General features: G+C 32.9%; 1 protein-coding gene across 1 annotated transcript in view; it reads left to right on the top strand.

The window, feature by feature from the left end:
* MIPOL1 (mirror-image polydactyly 1) overlaps positions 1-14,901 on the top strand; it is a 306,365-nt gene that overhangs the window by 253,067 nt on the left and 38,397 nt on the right. Inside the window, 1 exon segment of the mRNA XM_024762065.1 lies at positions 2,210-2,440. Within this exon segment, the coding sequence (XP_024617833.1) occupies positions 2,210-2,440 (231 nt within the window).

Genomic DNA, 14,901 nt, shown 5'->3' with positions numbered 1-14,901 from the left:
GATGTGAGAATAAATTGGTATGACCACTTTGGGAAACTTTGCAGTGTCTACTAAATCTGAACATATATACACCCTATGGAGGAATTCTGCTCCAGAAATGAGTACTTATGTCAGTTATATCTCAATAAAGCTGGGGAAAAGAAACAAAAGCCAAAAAGCAATGGGTACTTAGGTCCATCAAAAGACATATACAGGAATTATTCATAGCAGCAACAGTGGAATGGTTAAATAAGTTGCTATGTATTTATGTAATGGAATACTTCGTAGAATAAAATACAACAACAGGATGAATCTCAGAAACTTTATGTTAAGCAAAATATTAAGTCAGACAAAAAGTTCAAAAACAGGCAGTATTAATCTTGATAGAGGTTGGACTAGTGATTACCTTTGGAAAGGGGATCAACTGGGAGGACTGGAGTGTTCTGCATTTGTTCTGTATTTTATTCTTTACATTTTGTCAAGCTGAATACTTTGGATTGTGCAAATTATGTAATTTAAAATGTAATTAGGTACTTCCCTGGCAGTCCAGTGGTTAAGACTCCAGCCTTCCAGTGTGGGGGGACGCAGGTTCAATCCCTGGTCGGGGATGAACATGCTGTGTGACACAGCCAAAAAATTAAAGAAAAAAAAAATGAAATTGATATTTAAAGATAAAGAGCATAGACTTTTTAAAGGTTTTTTTGTTTTGTTTGTTTTTAGTTTCTTTCTTTCTTGGGTGTTTCAAGTAAACAAAGAGAGTAGATTGAAAGAAAATGGAAGTTGGAACAATGCAGAAAATATGAGAGAACAGAGAAAGAATGAGGAAAATGAGCAGGAGACATGAGTCTTTAAGCATATGGATTGGTAGAAAGAACCAAGAAGAATGAAATAAGGGTTAGATACATAACAAGATGAAAACCATGAAGGAAGATACTTTCTTTGCACTCTGCAAATCTGACAGTATACACCATTCTTATTTCATATATAGTAATCACTTGACCACAGTTTAGCAGCATCTCTCTTTTTAGGGACTAAACTGAATTCTGACATGATTTCTTTTGGTATGCTAAGTATCCCTGTCTCAAGTCCATCTTATTTCTGTGAGACACCTTGTCCAAAGTGAGCACCCTGGAGAGGCTTATAGGCTATTTAAGCAAAAAGAAGAAATTTATAATTACTTTAGTTTGAAAAGTTTTAGATAAAGTACCAGACTAGATATTCAGCCAGAGTTAAAGTTCCCTGACCAGCTTTCTGCAGCTTTAAGAATTATATTACTTTCTTTCAACATTATCAATCTGTATTATATAGTTAGGGTGTTTTACTTCAAGTCTCCCATCGACATTTCTTTTGTATGCATATACTGAAATGATCTTATTTAATAAAAAAAGAACATCTCCTGTGTGGATTTTAAATTTCCCATTATTAAATATTTATATTTTCAAAATGTCTTTATTTAATTGAGTGAGGTGCTTGGTGCCATTTCAAAATAACCTCAGGTGGTAGGTGTAATGACATATCAAAGATCTGACCTTTAGCATTTTAAGATTCTATTTGTCTGCATTTTCTTCTGCATTAATTTAGTCTTAATTTATATGCTGTTTCTCTGTATGACTTAATGAGTGGATGTATTTGGCATAAGATTCATTAACAAAAAGAAAATATATCTGAATACATATTATTTCTGTGCAGGTTGACTTGTGATTTTAACTTCATTTATATCTCAATTGTGACAAGTAGAAAATGCTGTGTATAAGGCTGATCAGTATTTGTACAAATCTCATTCATTCTCATTACGTGTTCAGCCGAATAGACCCTGGATCTCCTAAACTGATGCCCATTCTCTTACTTCTCACTTCTTTGCAGTCAGCTTATTATATTCTTTTATTTACCTAGAGATACTTTATTCTCCAGTTCTTTGCTATTCCTTTTAAAGAAAATTGAATGTAATATTTACACTGATACAATTAAATTAACATCCTGCAGCATCTTTTTGTATGCTTTGGTAGCAAAGATAATCATTTGTCTGGGTAGCTTTCAGCCTAGAAGCAGAGAAATGGATAATTATCAAGTATAATATTGTGATATAAAAATTATTTTTATTTACCCGTTTAAGTTATCTTTACTGATTTTTAGAAATGGGTATTTCTAACTGGAGATTTTTGTTAAATAGATTATTGGTCAGTCAGCCTACATATTTATGTTTAAATTATTTATTTTTATATTTTCTCAGTTTACACAAATCTTTATCCCAAGAAGAAAATCTGAAGGATCAGTTTAACCATACCCTTAATACCTATGAAGAAGCTTTAAAAAGTAGAGAGAACATTGTTTCCATCACTCAACAACAAAATGATGAATTAGCTACCCAACTGCAGCAAGCTCTGACAGATCGAGCAAACATGGAATTAGAGCTTCAGCACACCATAGAGGCCTCCCGAGCAGCCAATGACAAAGTTCAGAAGTAAGTAAAATGACCTTGCATTATTTCAAAAGCATGAAACAAAACAAAACAAAAGCACATTCTTTTGGCAACTAAATAATATATTATTTATGCTCTTAATAGTTTAAGACAAAAGTGGATTGAGCCAAATGAACTTTTTTAGACGGCCTGTCATATCTATATTTGGGGTCAAAAAGTCATTTACTTGCGAATCATGGTTACTATTTAGGGCAAACCATTTTTATTGAATAATTGATCTTCAGGAGTTCATGGAGGCCATACGATTAAAATCAGTTCATAGGTAATAGGTAATTAGCAAGGGGAAGAGACAGTCAAGTTACCAACTCTACTCATTTAGCTTCACAATAATCTTACTTGAGCTGAAATCATCTATGACCTTGCAATCTGAGACCTCTAGGCACATAGAATCCAGTACAGTGAAATTAATTTTCTTGGGTTGTTCTTCTGAAGTATTCAATACAGCTTTTCACAGTACATGATCACATTTATTTTCAATAATCTTTGCATTTTTATTAAAATTTAAATAAAGCTGCATAATCAGTCAGTCCTTAATGATAGATAGCAAAATATTAACAAATAACTTATCAGACAAGGAAGTCACTTGTTAATTTATGGGACTTGAACACTGTAGCAGAATTTTCTAAAGCAGCTTTAATGTAATAGAACTTGTCATTTTAACTGAGCCCTTTTGTATGTATTGTTAACAGCATTACATCATTCACACACCTAATTGAATTCAATTTCTAAGACGTACCTTCTTCCTTAACTATTTTTTTTTCAGTTTTACAGTATGGAAAAGTAGAGCTAACTTCAAGGTTTCTTACTTCTCAATACTTTTTGTTTGAAAATAAGTCATCTGAAACATTTCCTCAACATCCCTGAAATTATATCTTGATTACTAGCCCAAGATCAGGTAAATACGTAGTCAAGACTGTTTTAAAACAGATTAGGAATTAATCTTTAAGGTATATGTACCTTGAAACTTATGATTTATGGTGTTATATTTTATAGGTTTAAAGATTAAGTTTATATTCAGTCAGAAACTGTATCCGATTATTCACAAAGTATATTAACATTCTAAGAACCCCAGGATAGATATTTAGGTAGATCTCATTTCATTGTAAATTACAAATCAGTAACTTTTGACAGTCAAGATCGGATTTAGCTCTATTTGCTTAAAGGATACAAATACTTAAAAATTTCAAAGTTTTCTTTACCTGTAATCCTTTAATTTCTATACATAACTAAAATTCCCTAAAACAGTGTTTCCCAGAGAGCAATTAGATTTCTAAAAAAATTTGGAAATGTTGTCAACTTTTATTTTTTAGATCTCATCAGCTACTGTTATTATTTTTAAAAGAAATAACTTTGTACCCCAAGAAGTAGAAATAACATTTCTCAGATAACGCTTTAAATTAAATAAGTTTAACCTTTTGAAAAACTAACTATATTATCCTTATTCTTCACATTTAACAACAGATAAATCAAGACTTTTTAATGGAAATGGCACCAATCCATGGACAGAGTTTAAGTGCAACAATTTTGTCATTTACAAGAGTTAAATGTTAAATTTTAATTCAAATGTTAAATCTTTTATTCTGATTTCTAGCAATCAGACCTAGATGAAATATTATCAGGCTTTCTGTTTCATATTTAATCCACTATATTTCATCTTTAATTGCCCTCAAGTGTGCAGTGTATCTTCATTACAGTTAATGTGGGCATCAGCCTGTTTTGTTGGATATAAGATGATAACCTTCCAGGAAGCCAACTGATAAGACTTTGTTAGATATTAACAGGCATTTGTATTCTGTTAGGTATTAGTATTCTCCATATAATCTGAAATCACTATTACTAGCAATTATTTTTGAAGGTACTTTGAAAATATGTCAGTATTCCAGGCAATAATTAAAATTTAAATTAAAAAGGTCCACATTTCCCCTTTACCCTTCACAACCAAATTCCTTAAATAACTGATCTGTATTCACTACCTCTAGTTTTTCAATTCCCATTTGCTCTTCTACTACTCAATACACTATGGCTAGCTCTTATACTAAATTGTTCTTCTTAAGATTACCAGTAATTTCCTAATTATTGAATTCAATGGCCCATTCCTAATTATACTTTATCATAAAATTTATATATGAGCATGGTAAAATAAGTAAAGATGCTCATATATCTTCAACATGGTAATTTAAAAGCTCAGGCTCTGGATTCAGAATGCATAGGTATGTGAACTAGGACATTTTAAAACACTGCCTTGATGTGGGCAATAGTATGTGGACAGTAATACACCTACTTCATAATGTTGTAAGAATTAGATGAGATAATACGTGTGATGCTTTTAGAACAATGCGTGTTGCATAGTCCCTCCTTCTCTTGTCATTTCACTCATACTGCACTATCTCATTCTTCAGAAGGGCACTACCTTTTCAGGACTAATGCATTTATATACGTTGGCCTCTCTCCTTGGAGCCTTTTGCCCTTTTCCCTCATGAGAAACATATTCATCCTATGAGATTCAGTGCAGCATAAAAGATAGAGACAAGCTTTGTGGTCAAGTCAGACAGACCTGTGTTTGAGTCCTTGCTTTCCTACCTATTACCTGTGAGATTTAGGGCAAATTGCTTAACTCCTGGAAGCAAAAGTTTTTCAGTTAAAGAATTTGGACAGGGCTCCCCTGGTGTCCAAAAAAAAAAAAAAAAAAAAAAAAAATTTGGACAGTTATACTGGCTTCACAGGGAGAGTCGATGTGACTTTCCTAGTCCTCAGCAGTTTCAGAACTGTCCTTGTTCCCTCACTGTTTCTTATCATTCACGTTCACTTTGCCATCAGTCCCCGTTGTTTGCTGCCTAAGTATCTCCTGATTCCCTCCACCTCTTCCCTTGTTAATTGCATTAATTCAGGCCTTAATCATTCTTCATGACTACTGAAATAATCATTCCTCTAGACTATTGAAATAATCATAAAATTAGTTTACCTGCCTCTAGCTCTCTCAAGTTTATCTTCCTCACCACCACCAGAGTTAATTTTTCTAAAACAGAAATCAGGTTATATTATTTCCCCATTTGAAATCTTTCAGGAGCCCTTCAACCCCTACAAGTTAAAGTTTAAACAACTTAGCCTGATATAGGAGGCCTATCACTGGCCTTCTGCCATTGTTCTAGTGGCATCTCCTCACATGCCCCCTACCACAATATCTCTGCACAAGCTATTTCTTCTTCTTAGAACATATTCCTCCCTTTTAGTACCTGGCCAGATTTTTGTTATTCCTTAAATTCCAGTCTAAATGTTACCCCTGTGATGCTTCTTTATTTTTTCATTCTTTAATTCTTTTGTAATACTTAGTCCATACCTTTATTAGAGGTCTCAATCATCTAGATGTTATAATTGCTTTGTATATCTACTCTAATCCCTGTAAAATTACTCATTGAACTTTTCCAAGCCATAGACAGTGTTCTCCTCCTCTTTGTATCCCCATTGCCTCCAAATACTTGCACAGATGCCTGCTGTAAAGTGGGTGCTCCATAAATGCTTATGAACATATGAACTAGAACAATTTAATAGTTTAATAGAATGATAGAATAAAATAAAAGCAGATCAGGTCAGGAATGCACAGTAAAACTTCAGGTGTGCTCTGATGTGCTTTAAGCCCTAGATGAAGTTTTTTATCCCAGCCAAGTACCTAGAGCTCACAAGTTTCATAGAAGAGTATGGCACTGGCATCACCACTCCTTCCACTCTCCTCAGAGTTGGGATCTCTTACTTGTTAGTGATCAGCTTTTAACCCTTGTTCTAACCACCAACTTCCATCAAGTTTAATTACATTTAAAAGACCTGAAATCTTCAGCAATAGGACAGAGAGATCATATACTATTTCTAATAATTGTAGAATTTTAAATTTATATTTTATTTCTTTGAGAGTCTAACATTTTTCTTGAATTTTTTAACCTATAGGAGTATACTTGGAAAGTTGTACAGAATTACCATCCATAAACAAGCCAATGTTTATAGCAGATAGTCACTTATAAAGTAAAATGTGGTAAATGCCAGACCTCACTGCCCCAAAATAGCTTCTTGGCCCAGGTATCATAAAGCCTAAAATTTCACCAATGGAAATCCATTCCTTCACGTTAAGCATTACTCTCCTTAGGTACATCTCTTTAAAAAAATGTGTATGTTTGTGGAAGAAGAGCACATAGTGATTTAGCTTTTCAGATTACTCTTTTGCCGATCCTGGATGCACTTGGTTTCAGAGAGTTATGTGGAGGCTAAAGAGCAGGTTAAGAGTACGAGAACTTTGTGAGAGAAACTTCTTTTAATAGTTTTGCCCAGACCATCCATAATCCTCATTTATTAAAGAGAAAACTGACACACCAATCCACTAAATGATGTTTTTTATCATAAGAGGTTATGAAATCTGATTCTTTGTGCTATACTTTTCCATGTGTCTTTCCATCTACAGACATGCTTCTGGCCTAGAGCAAGTTTCCCAAAGGAATTTTTTAATGTATTTTACTAAATTTAACATGGTTAAGCTACACATAGTTACTTAAAATAAAAGTATTTACAACCAGACCTACATGGTTAGAAGACCTCTCAAAGATCTAGGTTTTACAATGAAATAACTTTTATCACATATCATCTTAGCCGTGGACCAGATTTACACTGGTACTGTTCAAGTTTCGTCATAAAATGTAACTATATAATAAATAGATTGGACTAAAAGATGTAAGAAAAAATTGTAAACTTTTAACAAATTTTCAAGAAAAAAAATTCATCAACTATTTAGAATTTTCTTTCTATGCTTTAAAAAAAATCAGTTACTTAACATTTGCACGCATTCTAATTTTTAACTGCATAATTAAAATTTCAAAGATCAGCATAAAACACTGCCTTTTGAAATATACGGCATCCTGTGTCTTTTGAGTGGTATTGACAGAAAGAAAAGAAAAGAACATGTAAAGCTAATAAAAAGTCTTTCCTGCCTGTTGGCCAAATACTGATTTCTATGAAGAAGTTGAGGTTACAAAGAAATCGTGAATTCTCAGCCTGGTTTCCCTGCTGATGAGTGAAAACTGTCTGTAGTTCTCTTCGAGGTATCAGGGGAGTCGCCATAGTGTCACACAAGGGTCCTTAGTGTAGAGCAAACATACTTTCCACAAACTCAGCTGCTTAATCTGTTTGCAGGTTGAATTATAAAACAGGGTAGATGACTCTGGGTGCTGGGAAGGGGAACAGAGCATTTCCACAGTTTCTTGACTTAAAAAAAAAAATACCTGCTATTCTTTTTTTTTTTTTAAGCCTACATTTTTCATCAAAAGACTTTACTAAACTTTGTAGTTTTGTTGCTATTTCCAGAATCTGATATTAACCATAATGGTTAATAATTAGTAAAATAATTGTGCTAAAATAGTCTTACATAGTTTAATATGAAAAGCATCAGTGAATTTTTTATATAATTACATTATGTTTTCATTAAAATTGTTCTGCTTCTTGCCAACTTTATCTTGATATTTTTCCTCTAAATTCTTGGTTGGACTACAAGTTGCAAAGCAGTACTAGATGTATCTGAACACTTTGTAAATACTTGTTGATTGAATCAAGGAATACATTTCATAAATTCTCAGCACAAGGTTTAAATCAATATTTAATATAATGTTGAAAGTTGACTTGGATTTATTAGTATTAGTAGAAAATGAGAGGATTTTAAATTTTTCTGGAAATTTCTTCAATCTTTTTTATGTTTGAGATTCAAAAAGCTCTGTGAAATATGATACATACCTCAGCAAATAATAAATCAAATAGTTAATTTATTTGTGCTAGTTTATGTACAGTTGAACACCCCAGTCAGCTTTGGAAGGCACCTTCTAAATCTAGATCTAATTAGATACAACTTTATTGTCATTTATATATGGAAGATGGACTCAGATTCCTCCTAAACAATTGTCGTAAAATGTAAAGCGTCTAGCATGCTTAATTTTTATTCTTGAACATGATATGTTTTTTAAGAATTTAATGTTCTGGGTTTTTAATCATAACACATGTTTTTAAATTAAATACATATTTAACTTATGAAATACAAGTCTTGTTGTACTCTATCAAACAAGTATGTATTTTATTAAAAATTTAATTCCATTATATATTTGTATAGTGGATCACCTTTCTTATCCATTGAGTACATAAAGTAGGTTTTCTTGGAGCTGCTTTTATTATATACAGAGATACCTACCATGTTTGATAAATGATATAATTATATTCATTTCTTTATAAAAACTAAAGAATTGAGGCTTATACCTTGATCTTCAAGGAATGTCTCACTTTGACATGGAAAAAAAACATAGTTTTAATTGTCTAGCTCATTTCTTTCTACCAGGGAAGAATTAATGTGGGATTATTAAAATTGAGAAATTCCAATGAAGTGGAAAGTGAAGGATCCAGGCTAAAGAAGAAAAGGGATTCTCTAAACCTAAGTATCTGCACTGTCCCTGATTAGTTCCCTTTTATAGTTAACTTTATGGAATGAATCATAAAAAGCATGAAAGTGGGGACTAAAAAGTTAAATTACAACATGGCTTCTTACATTTGATTTGCGTCTTCATTTCAGAATCTTTCTTCCAATAGGTGATCTAGAGTTGGGCTAGTATACATTTCAGCCTACTAAGATAGATAAAACATGTTTCAGATGATCACTATGGAGAAGAATGAGAGAAAAAGAGCAAAAGGGTTAAATAAGAGAGAGAGTCATACAGTTTTGGTTTAAGACTAAAAATGCAGGAATTTTTGTTGTTTTTCATTAATCCCAGTGTTACAGTAGTTGAAAGTCAGAGATAAGAATTCCTATTATTTTAGGGAAATTGTACGATGATCAAGTACACTTTAACTGAAACTTGACAGGCTGAAAAAAATACAACAGGAGTTCTTATACCGCAGAGGCATTCTAATGTGATTTTCACACATGTGTATGAAATGTAAGTTCCTTAGAGTGGTCATATGCTCTAACCAGTACCCTTTTCCTTGATTCTGTTCTTAGCTCCAGTTAAAAGCCTTCTTAACCGTTTAAACCTTGCTTCCAGGGTACTTCTGTGAAGATAGAACTATCTTACCTGAGAATACTTTTAGAATTGATAAAAATGAGATATATAAAGTGATTTGAACTTCCTAGGAAAGGTAACAATAACACTAACCACTAGTGTACTTTAGAATACTGCTGTTGTAGTAAAGGAAAAAAGGAAGCTATTGTAGAAATTAGATTTTTAGAAGTTTTCATCATTCCTGCCTGGATGTTGCTCAACCTCATTGATAACTCACTGGGAACATCCTCTTTTGCTTTCTCTATTCTTAAACACACAGATGAATGGATATAATGTATCTATCTGTTGATATAGAAAATGTCTGCATATTTATATAAATCAGGGTCTGAGTTTTTTTTAATGAATTGTCAGTATTCTCATCTAAAATCTGATGTACACTTCCTTACTAGGTATAGGTTTTATTCCCAAAATATAATTGAAAAATCTAAATTGAACCCAAGAGCAAGTAGAAATATAAATTTTACTTGGATTCTAAGACTCCATGTTTGATTATTTCTCCCCATTATTCCATGTTTGACTGTATCCCCCCACTAAGGGATTTTTCCCAAATGTACATTTGGCCCTCTAAATATAGAATGAAAGAATCTTGTTTATTTCAGGGTAACTCTGTCTGATAGTGAAATCATAAACAATGTCCACACATAAACTTCATTGTTGATCATTTACATTTAAAGAGAAAAAAATCATTCTATAGCAATATGAATGATTAAATCCATTCATATATAGCTTAAATCCATCTTATTTCTTTCTTATATTGTTATATATTCCTGAACAACTCAACAGAAACAGTTTTTTTCCTTCAGTTCTTAACCTAAGTATAAAGAAAAGAATAGTTTTGCTACTACAGATTATTACTTCATCAGGTGTTTCTATAGAAAGACTAATTAAAAGTGAAAACTAAAAATAGTAGATAGTATTTTGGAACTTTCTAAACTTAAGTAATTTTAATTTTTAAAATTGCTCTGGCCTTATAGTTCTTGGAACATCATCATCATTTGACTTTTTCCTTCACAAATACAACAGTGTCCTAAAAGCATAATGAAAGCATATGTTCTTTCTCTTTATGTTACCATTTGACAAGCTCAATAATGGTAAAAATAACATATAAACATATTTAAAATCTTGAAACATCTTCTTCCTTAATTTAAAATAATCTGCCTCCTGAACTATGTGTATTTCACATCAGTCTTCCAAGAAGTTCTCTTCTACTGACTATAGGGCCTAATCTTTCCCAGAATGATGGGAGTAGCACAGTTCAAGAACAAGAATGAATATCTGTATAATCACACCACAATGTGAGGTGACCCTAAGACAGAGAACTGACCAGATACACATATGGGTTTTAAGAAGACTTTCTGATGCTCTTTTTAACACAGCTGTGAGAAGAATGTGGCTAAGGCCCAATAGTCATTCTTGAGTAGAGCTGGCAAAGGAAACCATGAGGAGAAGAGAATTTAACACATGGGTGTAAGAGAGTACGGCTTCATTGATGCGATCTGAGGGGAATGCCTAATGACTGAAAGAATCAAACTTGGCAATGAAAACACAAAGCTCTTTTCATCAATTCAAACACAGACTCTAAAGCTGCAGATGGTCACCTCCAGCCTTGTCTATTCAGTGTGAGGTTTTATAAAATGGCACTTTGGTGAATACTAATAGATCAAAACAAAGATTTAATAACGTAAAGATGTGGTGTTCATTTTTAAATGAGTATACAGGTCAGTGTCTCAGAAAAGGATAAAAAGAGTACCTTTTATATGTGGGTCTAAAGTCTTTTTGTTATTTTTCAACTTCAAAAATAAATGACAAACGTACAGATTGTGTTTTATGGAAAACAGTTTACATTATGAAAAAGAGACCAAAATCAGAGTTTATATTTACACTCATTGATTTCACAGGTTTTGTTTGAGGACTCTCAGTTTATAACATCTGTTAATGTTTTCATGAAGCTCACTTGATAGGACAAATATATGTTGCCATTCTCAAAGATGAGTCAATCTAATTAAAAATTTAGGCCAAAATATTGTATAATTGGAATAGAATTTTTTTCTTGCCTTTTTTAGAAAATGCAAAGACTCATTGTTTAGTACAAAGGAAGCCTTTGAGCTTCAATGCAGTCTTGAAATTACATTTTTGGTACTTTGCATTTGATTTTCTAAGATTTTATAAATTCATACTAATTGTATATATATTCAAAAGTAATTCATTATATTCAACTTGTTACTTATGCTTACATAACTGAATCTTACTTTAAATTAAAATATGGGGTATTTTTCCAGAATAAATTTTATTATTAGACTTGGATAGCACTTTATACTTTATAAAATTCTTGAGCTAAACCCAAATAAATTAAGCTTTATTTTCCAAAATAAGCTTAAAATATGAACATGACTTATTAATAGCTTTCATATTTCTACTATATGTGAAGTATAATGAATAAATCTGTATTCCTAATACTTTAATAAGTGACACAAACATATAATAAAATACTAGAATTGATAGTTAAAAGGGAGACAACTTAGTATCTAATAGAAATACCAGTAAACTAACAGACCCTTGCCTGTCATTAACTGGGTGTGTACAAGTTATTAAACTATGTTCCTTCTCAGTTTCCTCATCTAGAAGATGGAGCTGATAGACTTGCCCTATCTACTTCACAGCATGGCTGTGCAGATCAAGCAAGGTGCAAGTGCATAAAAGTGCCTTGAAAAACATAATACACTCTATAAATGCAAGCCATTGACTGAAGAATATCTTCTACTTGTAATATACATTTTAGATAAAAAGTTATAATTACCTCTTTGGAACCAGAAATAGTAAGTTAGAAAAATAATATTTTAGCCTCAGAGACACAATGTAAATGTCATGTAACTTTGGAAAAAGTGATTCTCCACATAGATCGTGGAAACTGGAAGTAAAGAGGATTCTGTGCATTCTCACACATTACAAGTGAGAATGCAAAATGGTAAAAATCCCTATGGAGGAGAATTTGATGGTATCTAACAAAATTACATTTATCCTTTGACTAAAGAAAATCACTTTTAGGAATTCCTCCTGAATATATACCTCCTGAATATGAAACAATGTAAGAATTACAGTATTACTTTAATAGCAAACGGAAACAACCCAAATAGCAGAGTAGCTGAATAAACTATGGCAAATATTCACATAAAGTTGATATGATGCAACTTTAAAAAAAAAAGAAAAAAGTAAGGAAGATGTCTGTAAACTAATATTGATTGACATATCGCTAACTGAAAATAATCAACTATTTATAATATGCTATCTTTTATGTGAGAAATAAGAATAAAAGGAACAGGAAGGATAAACCAGAAACTAATGAAAATAGTTACCTTTGGAGATAGATGGGAAAGAGATCCAGGCATAGGATGGAAATGCAACTTTTCTAACTCTGCCTTTTTGTATAGTTTTGACTTTTGAACCATGTATATATTTTAAATATTCAGAAATTAAAATCAAATGAAAGGGGCTTCCCTGGTGGCGCAGTGGTTGAGAGTCCGCCTGCCGATGCAGGGGACACGGGTTCGTGCCCCGGTCCGGGAAGATCCCACATGCCGCGGAGCGGCTGGGCCCGTGAGCCATGGCTGCTGAGCTGGCGCGTCCGGAGCCTGTGCTCCGCAACGGGAGAGGCCACAACAGTGAGAGGCCCGCGTACCGAAAAAAAAAAAGGTCAAATGAAAAAGATAAAAAAAGCAAACCCTGAAAGTGAATACAAATAGAAATCAATGTACCTAACTATATCAGATTGGTTAGATTCTTATAGAGAGAAAATAATTAACTCAAATATCTTTTGACTGTCAGACTGAATATACATCATTAGTGGCATATATTCTAAGGACAAAAAGAAATGCAAAATAATCTTAAACTTTGCTCAGTATATTCATACTTAGTTGTACTACTGATTATTAAAATTTTGAAACTATTTTCTATATATTGTTGGATTGAGGAAATATGTAAATAACTATTATTAGGAGCCAAGATTTTCATTGTAAAATAGATGACATTAGAAAAAAGCAACTGTAATGTTCAATTTGAATTGAAACTATCAATATGAATTCATGCTTTTAAAAATGTATATTTTTCCTTAGCTCTATTCATTGAAAAGGCCTTAGAAGGAAGGGATACACCTAACACCCAGATTTTAGTTTCTGAATACATTTCCTATTAAAGGGTACCAAAGCTCCTAGGTTTGGAGCATGGAAACTACGGTGAGTCTGGATTATCATTTTGTGCCAGAAAGGAAGAAAGTACTCAGAGACTAATAGAGTCATGTAGAAAGGGCACAGGAGCAGCTTGACAAAGTTCCCATAGACCAAATTTGGGATAACGTATGCTTCAAAAGAAGAACTGCATTTGACGATAGAATCCTTAATTGTTACATCTAGGGTTTATAAAGATACTTCAAAAAAAAAAGATGGAAGATGGAAAGGAGGAATCTCTTTTGTAAAGGAGAACAACAGTTAACAAGTACAGATAGAATAATAGAATTAGAAAGTCACCACCTTGTAACCCCCACTGTAATTAATTCAAGCAAAGACCATTCATCAGCCATGTAATGAGTTAAAAGAAGCTCCTTTGGCACTAAAGTCAGTCAGTCTAGTTTGGGGAAACTTGCTTAGCATATACCAGAGAGTTCAGAGCTTAAAAATCAGAGAGGGCTTAGACATGGGGATTTAAGATGTCAGGTGCCTTCAAACAATATTTAGGGATTTATTATTAAAATTTACTTTAGAAATTTTTCTTACTCAAATATTCTGTGCTTATGTAAATGATAGAAGATAGACCTAAATCATTCAACCTTTTATCAAAATTCATCTTTTAAAGAAACTCACTATAATGTAAAGAAGTTTTGCCTTAGAGATTTTATCAATATTAGACTAGGGTACTGATCCTTTATTTAAATTTTGATATTTTGTTTATCATGGTGTTTTTGTGTTAATTTTGATTTTTTTTGAATATTGCATTTAAATATTTATCCTGATAATGAGATTTTTTACACCTCTTTAAATTGTTCATCTGAATTGAGTGCCCCATTCACCTACCCTAGATGTAGTGCTGAATACTCTATAGAAGATGAAAAAGAGGGCACTTCTAGTTTACCCTCATTCAAAAGTAAGAACAGGGCTTCCCTGGTGGCACAGTGGTTGAGAGTCCGCCTGCCGATGCAAGGGACACGGGTTCGTGCCCCGGTCCAGGAAGATCCCACATGCCGCGGAGCGGCTGGGCCCATGAGCCATGGCCGCTGAGCCTGCGCGTCCGGAGCCTGTGCTCTGCAATGGGAGAGGCCCCAACAGTGAGAGGCCCGCATACCGCAAAAAAAAAAAAAAAAAAAAAAAAAGAAAAAAA

The sequence above is a fragment of the Neophocaena asiaeorientalis genome, unplaced genomic scaffold (genome assembly GCF_003031525.2).
Source record: "Neophocaena asiaeorientalis asiaeorientalis breed wild unplaced genomic scaffold, Neophocaena_asiaeorientalis_V1.1 scaffold190, whole genome shotgun sequence".
Taxonomy (NCBI): domain Eukaryota; kingdom Metazoa; phylum Chordata; class Mammalia; order Artiodactyla; family Phocoenidae; genus Neophocaena; species Neophocaena asiaeorientalis.
The sequence above is the reverse complement of the archived record's forward strand: the minus strand, read 5'-3'. Positions and strand labels throughout refer to the sequence as shown.